The sequence below is a fragment of the Cydia pomonella genome, chromosome 10 (assembly GCF_033807575.1).
Source record: "Cydia pomonella isolate Wapato2018A chromosome 10, ilCydPomo1, whole genome shotgun sequence".
NCBI classification, from domain to species: domain Eukaryota; kingdom Metazoa; phylum Arthropoda; class Insecta; order Lepidoptera; family Tortricidae; genus Cydia; species Cydia pomonella.
In genome coordinates, this window is record NC_084712.1 from 18,372,919 (window position 1) to 18,381,771 (window position 8,853).

The 8,853-nt window shown below is 39.4% G+C and overlaps 1 protein-coding gene across 1 annotated transcript; it reads right to left on the bottom strand.

Annotated features, from left to right (window-relative positions):
• Window positions 1–1,763: 1,763 nt before the first annotated feature.
• Window positions 1,764–3,752, bottom strand: LOC133522313 (protein yellow-like). Its single transcript, XM_061857611.1, has one exon. It carries the CDS (start codon window positions 3,660–3,662, stop codon window positions 2,334–2,336), a length of 1,329 nt encoding a protein of 442 aa, XP_061713595.1. The 5' UTR covers window positions 3,663–3,752; the 3' UTR covers window positions 1,764–2,333.
• Window positions 3,753–8,853: the final 5,101 nt, after the last annotated feature.

The window sequence follows — 8,853 nt, forward strand, 5'->3', positions numbered from 1 at the left end:
CTACGATGGGTCTTGTATTAAATTCTAGTCTGTAAATTGTTTGTTTATTCAATAAATTTTAAAAAAATACCTTTGTATTTGATTATGAATAAAATTTGTAAATCTGTACTACACATTGTTTTTTACCATAATTTATATTAAAAGCAATAAATGCTCACTGCCAAACCTATGAAAAAACAATTACGTTAATGATGACATTGCCACACTTTGTCCTTGCAAATGCAGAGTTAGCTTGGTCAGCTTAGGTCTGAAAATTGTGAATGGTATCGATTGTGTAGGTGTGGGACATCATTAAAGGTACGTTACTACATTAGAACATTAGTATTGTGTTGGTTTAGATAACTCCACATTATTGGTTTAAAGACTTTAAACGCATTATCAACATATATAAATTAACAGAACCGTCTCGGGGTCATCTTTCCGCTGTAAGTAATAGGGTGGTAAAAAAAATCTTTTGAATGTTGATACTCCACAAGGTTCTTTTTAGTCAAGAACGTTTAACAATTATATAAACCAATGTTGAGAGCAATCAAACATTATTTAGAAGTCGCTCACAATGGAGCAATTCTGCCATAAAAATGTATGAAATGAACTTGACCATAAAAAAAGTCTTTCATAGAGGCGTTTTAATGGTTTTATTAAATTTTTCCCTATTTAGTCACAACTAAATAAAACATAAACCGACAATTTTGTTATTTTTGAATTACTTTGATTCTTTATTGTATGAGATATCAAATTCTAAAGCAATGTTGAGCGACCAGTAAATAATGAAAAAATGAGTCAAAAGGCACATACATTACTACTTCGTAATAGAACAAAGGGCCATGTGGAGAAAATATTGCATATATTTTTTTTACTTCCATACAATCGTGAACCACCCTAATAAGTAGTTAGTATTTTTTCCAATTTTCAGTAGAATAAATCTTTTTAACGGAGACAATTGTGTACATTTAATTATGCTTTTAATCAATGGTTTTGACTTAATTTAATTGGTAATTATGTTAACATCGTTAAGTTGGCGTGATAAACCTACCTTCTCGGCTTAATTATTCAGTTGAACTACCTTTTCGCTATGAGCCTAATATGAGACATATTAAGTACACCATGTTTCTGTGGGACAGAGAACTTCTATTCGAGCGGTGAAATAAAATGCACTTCCATGGCTCCTCTACACGATGGCCCAACGTAGGCCAGTCCAAGGGACACATTTATGCTATAGAGGGATCAAGTGATATTGCTATCTCATTCCACCGCATAGCTGCGTCCCGGACTTATGCCAAATGGCATTAAGTAGTAAGTCAATTACTTATATGGTTTAAAAGGAGCATTATTGCACAGTTTGTTTCGATACATTTCCGTGAAGACATTTTGATCGAGTTCAAAGTGAAAAAATTCGGAAGTACAATCAAAACATTAAAAATGTGTCCTCGAAAGTGAGTCTATGGCATATATACCCCAAATAACAACTCAAGTAAACCTATGGTGTATTATAGTACCTACAGGGAACTGGGACTTCTTCCTTTTAAAAGAAAGATATGTCATTAGACTCGATAGTAGATTATAGGTGCAGTCGAGATATTCAATCTAGACCCGGACAAAGTGCCAAGAATGTATACTTAATGTATGGCCATTAAGGTCGTCTATACATATTTTTGGCACTTTGTTCGTGTCGCTCTTAAATACCTTGACTGTACTATATAATAGTTTACACGAGAGAGCAACCTTCATCCACAGACGAGCAATAAAAACAGCAAACACAATAATATGATAAACACGTTTATTATTTTAAAATTAAACATACAGTCACGTTCACTCCTCATTCTTACAATTTTAGTAACAATAACCTATCAAATGTACCTATTGTTATTTTACACAATCAGGTATTATATACCATTTTACCATTTTTATTATACACTCCGAGAACTTTGAATTGAGCTACATATCATTTTAAATGGTAATATTTCATATATATTATGGATGTGTTAATGAATAAATATTACACATACGAAGCGCCTTAACTAAATACAAAGAGCTGGAATGTTAATTGTTCGAGTCGCGGGCGCAGCTTTGGCAATGCGTCCCCGACCTATCGTCGGGGAGCCTCTTCTTCACGACTCTAACCCGCCTAAAGGTCACCAATGTTGTATTGTACACCTAAATCTATAAATAATATTAATTCGTCAAGATATGCACAGCTTTCATTCACATTATCACTGGGTCGACCGCGCGGTCAAGGTAACCTTAATATTTGGTAATGATACGCATCAGTCAGAGCGGCGCACAATGCATCACGGTCAGGGCCGGGCGCGGGCCGCGACCGGGTCGCGCGCGCACTAGGCCAGCAGGTGCGCCAGCACCGCCAACAGCAGTGCCGCGCCAAGCGCGCGCAGCGGCGCCGCGCCGCCTGGCAGCCCCGGCGGCGTCACCTCCTCCCCGAACACGTAGCTCTTCGACCCCGTGTGCGATTTCAGAATCCTGTAGTTCACATCACTCAGCGAAACTTCGTTCTTCATGAAATTAAATAGCCTATTCACCACTACGTAAACATTGCCGTGGTCGTCGAAAGCGAATCGGTCCACCCACTGAATATAGTTGGCGTCGCGGGCGATCGTCCTCTGCCCGTGCTGGAAGGGCAGGCTCGTGTTCCACTCCGCGATGGTCGAGTTGCCCACCAAGCCGAAGTAGAGTACGCCGTTTGCGTCCATTTTCATTCCATCGGTCTGGGAAGCTTTAATTCCGAGATCGACTACATACGGTCGTAGAGCGCCGTCCTTTTGCCCAATAGTTTCGTTTCGCAAAACTGAGGCATTGATGGCATACATGTGGAAGCTAGACAGTGGGCAGTAGTAGATGGTGCGGTCGACTGTGTCACCGGCGAGGAACTGGGGTCCGAGCGCGATGCTGTCCACGTTGACCGGCAGGTCCACCGTGGTGCCGTTGATGCGGAAAGTGGTCGCCTCGGGAACGGCGGACATTGAATAGGAATCACGCACTTTCCACGACTTCTTGTCACTGCGACGGAAAACTATAATACCCGGATCGGTAGCACTGTTATCCGTAATGTAAGCATAGTCTCCATCGCGACGGTTATCAACGACGAGATCATTTAGATACGTGTTAGAGCTGTCCACTGGATTTAACGGGAATCGCTGCATTTCATTTTTGCCGGTTTTTAGGTCGATGAGCACGATGGACGGCGGGCACTTGGAGTCGGGCTTGTCGGTGAGCGTGCCGACGCGGCCGTTGTCCAGGATCCACAGGATGCCATTGCGGTCGACCTGGACGTTCTGGACGAACTGCAGCGCCTGGCAGTCGCCGACCTTGTTGGCGTCCCAGCTAGGGAACGGGCGCAGCTTGGGCGCTGTGTCGCTCTGCACCACCGGGATCGTCGCGAGAGTCGCCGGGACCCCGCGCATCATCCTCGGCACCGTTATGAACAGGTTTTCGCCGTAAAAGCTTATTCCAGATATTAGGACGTTCTGGGGAATATATCTGCTTGTATTGAGGTAGGCCTCCCGATCGGCCGGGGAGGCCCAGTCGAAATCTATGGCGTTCCATTCGTAGATGACGCGGAACTGTTCGCGCCTCGGGGGCGGGGGTCGCGTCTCGTTCTGGGCGGCCGCGGCGGCGACGGCGAGGGCGAGCACTGCGGTGAGCAGCATGGTCGGTGGGCGCGGGAGGTCGCGAGTGGCGCGGTCGGCGCGAGCGATGCGACTGAGCCGAGACCGCCGCTGCCGGCGAGTCGAGCCGCGCGTGACAACACCGCGACGTCACTGCCGACGAACAAACAAAACAAACGGACCCCAAGCAACAGACGCACTTCATTTCTGTTTCTTCTAACTTTTGTTTTGCGCGGGACATAATAATAACAACTCTAACATTATTATAACAAGCTCTGTCACTTCCATTCTCATCTTATCTTTATGCAAATTGTAAACTTAATAAAATATGCGTTTTTTTTATTCTTACAAAATTTTAAAATGGATCTACTACCTACTAGAGACCTACATAAAATTATCTAATAATCGTATATTCAAATGTAGTTTCCGGGTAGGGTTTTGCAAGGTCGCGATTCTCACCCCATCCAGACGAAGGGTCGGCTGTCTGGGAGAGGGTCTAACAATCGATTCAATTGGATTTACTCGTTAGGGTACTTTAGAATTACTTTACTTCACGTGTCTGAGTTCACTTCAGTACATTGTATCTAAGTTCTATTGTGAATTCAAACGGCGATATCGTTGGAATACTTAATTTAACAACCTACTTACTAGATATCGTATCAAGAATCAAGACATAATAATGTAAAATTTGACGTATCTTAAAGTTCGAAGCGGGCTATGGGTTATCTAATGACACCTCACTCTTAAGACGTTAATATTGTAACGCTCGTCAAAAAATATTATATCTTACTGTATATTTATATATTTTTATTTGTTTATTATTACAAAAGTTATAGAGCATAAAAGTTATAGACTAAAGCACTATACAATTCAATTAATTCAAAAGATATTAAATAATATTCTACTACTATAGGAATATAGATATTATTTCCTTTAGAATTATCAGGAATTAGACGTATTTAGAGCTCATACATTTTGCTTTTTCGGTACCAGTAAAGTTTTTAGGAATTGAGCATTTGTCAAAATATTTGAGTGCATTTTTTCAACGCGTTACAAATAGGAACTTTGATCATTATTTATATAAAATTAATTTTGTAATTGCTCAATTACAATTTACCTCGACTTTGATAGGATCGAGGGCAATCTTTTTGAAATAAGATTTACAAATATGTATACCCACATTATTTCGTGCATGCGTGACATGGATGGTTTCATATGTTAGTAAACTCGTACACACAAGAAAAATAAACCTGTTGTTCTAAAGATAATAAACATCGTTATGTTTGGTTGAATAGTGAATAAATCAATGTTTATTATATTGACTCATGTAACAAATGCTTCAATGATACCAATGAAAAAATCTAGTGCGTTGTATTGTACGTTATTCAATTTAATTATAAGGTATGAAGGAATAGGTAAGGTAGGGAGGCAACTAAAAAAGTTTGTCTTGAATGTAATGTCAAAATACATGTCGAGCTACGCTCCTAGCGCTACGCCGTAGCCCAGCTATTATAGGTACATAGGCAGTCCTAATGCAGTGCAGCCCCTAAAATTTCTCGCATGACTAAAGTCATAAGTTGTTATTTGTTACTATCATCCTGACCTAGGCTACCTAGGTTGTATCTAGTGCCCGAAGGCTAGTGTTACAGGAAACCTATTAAACATTTATTAGCAACGTTACGTATTTATGTCATGAGCATTATTGTGCTCTGTGAGATGAGTCAGTGGTCCCCGCTCAAGGTTCAAATCCTGTTCCTGGCTGAGTCATCAATGGTGAAGAGTCACTGTTGTACATGATCTAATCAAAACATGGGAAAAAACGTATACAAATGTTACGGTTGACGAAATTTGACATAACAGGCGGTTATAAGTACCCACATATCTAATATCTTGATCTTGAAATAATTGTACTCCAAAGGATTTTAAAATTATACACCTAGGGGTACGACTTCTGACACATTCATGATTGTTTGAAGTCTTCGAAGATTGCAGTTCTAGATAGTTACAGATTCACAAGAACTAGTACTAATATTAAGCCTTCCTAATTGATAGCATTGAAAGGGTACCAAAAATGTATCGCTCTGGTCATTACACTAGCTGGGCCCGCGGCTCTGCTTGGAAGAATTAAGTTTGTCATTTCCCCATCTTCGTAGGTGCCTACAGGGTGTACCCTGTATTATTTGATAACCCAACTGGGGCTACCTAGTAATACTAGGTGTAAATGTAGTCACCTGCAATAATTTATATACGAGGTGAATATATAGGTCATACTTTTACTATGGGACCAACCCCGATATCATAATAAAAATTTGGCTGGGTTACAATTTTATGATTAATGGCATATGTAGGTAATGATAAAAATACCTATGCGAAAAATATTTAATTTCTCGCACACATCGGTGAACACCGCGCGATCACATTTAATATTGTTTTTTAAAGTCTTTAAATTAGAGAAATTTAGTTATGAAATCATTATTTATTGACAATAACAATATACATAATGGATATATACAGATGATTACTATAACTAGCTTATATCTAAAATTATTTAGTTATTGTACCGGAGAAAGTCAAAAGTTTTTTTCGGGAATTTTACCAAATTTCGTTTTTTATTATAATTAAATACGTCATACACAATGCCACTGATAAGTGATGACAATGTCAAATCTCTAAAATCCCAGAAACTAACACATTAGACGCACAAAATCGTCCTCCTCCTCCTCCTAATCCTGGATCCTGTTTAAATTCCCAATTAAAATCATATGGAAAATACAGAAGTTTAAAAAAAACTTGTTTTTCGGCTTTATGTGTTTTTTTCGGAAGTATTGTAACTGAAATTTGCATTGTTTTTTTCGAAAGAAACTTGAAAAAAAACGAGTAGTTTGGAAATTTTCCCGTATTTTTCCGGGTTTTTTCAAGGCTAGTTGCTATGTAGATGTATAACTCAAACCACTTCTCTTCGCTTAGGAAAGTCCTTGGTATTCGATATTGAGCTCTATTTGATCTCTAAATAATTGACTAGAGTAAATAACCGAAATAATATTGACAGCGTGTGTGACGGCCTTATGACGGGCACCGGAGTCACCGGACGAGTATCGATAACTGGACAGACACGATCAAAGAGCATATATAATCACTACGTTTTAGACACGATATTATATCGAGTTTGGCATACAATATACTTTTGGTGGTGGTTTGTTATATTCGTTTGCGTATTTATTTTTGCGGTGAGAGGGTGCGAACATTAATTTCACGTAATAATTCACAAGTAAGTAGGTATATGTATAACGGGTTAGTACTGATTGACTAGCACGTTATCATTTCGCGGATTAGCAAAGTTCTTACGATTTTGTGGTTTTATGTAATGGGTTTAACGATCAGGGGGCATTTTTGAATTTCGACGACTCGATTTCGTGTATTTTGTTCAGTTCAGTTCAAATATACTTTATTCATGTAGGCATAGCAACAAGCACTTATGAATAGTAAGACAGTAATATTATTATTATATTGTTCAATAATATCTCCACTAGTATGCATTTAAATTCTCCTAATGGAATTGAAAACGAGTGGTCAGTACCACTCGATTCCCAATTTCTATCGCTCGTATTAAAAAAATAGCGTTTCGCCGTTTTCCACAGATTTTCGAGTGACGAAATCGAGCGCTCGAAATTCAAAAATCAGATCCTGATCGTTAAACCCATTACATAAAACCACAAAATCGTAAGAACTTTGCTAATTCGCGAAATGATAACGTGCTAGTCAATCAAGGCTATAACCGCGAAAATCAAAGTTCGTCAATTGCGGGCATTTTTCTCTGTCACTCTAATTACGTCATAGTGAGAATAAAAGAGAAAGATCCCCCCAATTTACAAATTTCGGCTTTCGCGCTGCAACAGTAACGCTGCTGTTTAGAGTCACATGGACCCGCCGCCAAAAAACCGCTCCCGTACAAACGTAGTTACGCTCTCATTTTATAACGACATGCTTGAATTACTTGAAATTCGGCATGCACATTTACGTAACAAATATCTATGTCTGGTCGTTTGGTCGCTAAAAATTGTTATACAAAGAAAATAGAGCGAGTACCTTTGCAATAAGATTATTAAATGAACTATTGGAAAAATACCTTGTGAGGCTTTGTCCCTCTACGGTTACTATACTGAATGCCGGCGAGTCGAACGCTACAGAACCAGTTTAAAATGGGTAATTCGATGACAGTCATCGAGATGTACTAACAAAGGCGCGTTATCGGAGAGCGTACTTACTTTGGTTTTTTGAGCGTTGGACTAGCCCACACTCAGGTGCCAATTAGAATTATACGTCAATGACCGAACCTTTTTTTTTATGCAGGTAAGTAGCACGTGCAGTTTCACTTACAATAAACAAAGAGTTAGCCAAAGGGCCAGCTTGAAAACTAACGACTATAAGTATCACGTGCGGTTTTACTTACAACAGACAAAGAGCGAGTCGTAAGTGCCAGCTTGAAAACTAACGACTATACAATATATGTACATGCTAGAATTGTGGGTCTTCTTCTAAACGCCCATAGTCAAAAAATCCAGAAGTAGAAGAATAGTGGTGTGTCGTGCAATACAATAGAAATATCCTGTATTGCTTACCAATAACATAAGAAACAGTACATTCAAAGTAAATTAAATTAAGTATGATAGATAACAGCGACAGCGACAAAAAACGATCACTTCCAGACAACCTGTACGCTCCCTGCCGAGGTTTTCCCGAGGGTATACAGTATGGGGTTCTTCAAAAAAGGAGTGTACAGGTTTTTAAAGGGTCGGCAACGCGCATGTAACACCTCTGGAGTTGCAGGCGTCCATAGGCTACGGTGACTGCTTACCATCAGGCGGGCCGTATGCACTTTTATATCAACTTAGTGTTATTCATTTGATTACAATTGGCTGGCTGCATGTCAAGCGGTGCGGTGGGAATCGATTTCTCTTAGAAACAATTATCATCATTATCAAGACAAAAATTAGATTATATAGTACGCAATAGGTACGTTTGGTCAGGTATATAGGTACTTATATGTACTTACTGCGACATCGATATATTCAAAACGTTTTCCTTGACGAAACTAACAACGTTACCTAATATGATTTAAACATACTATTAGTTCCGTCCTCTCCCTCCCTCTATGTACAGTCGCCATCAGATATATTAGAGCGACCAAGGTGCTCACAAATATCTGAACACGCCTCTATTGTCAAGTCGCCAG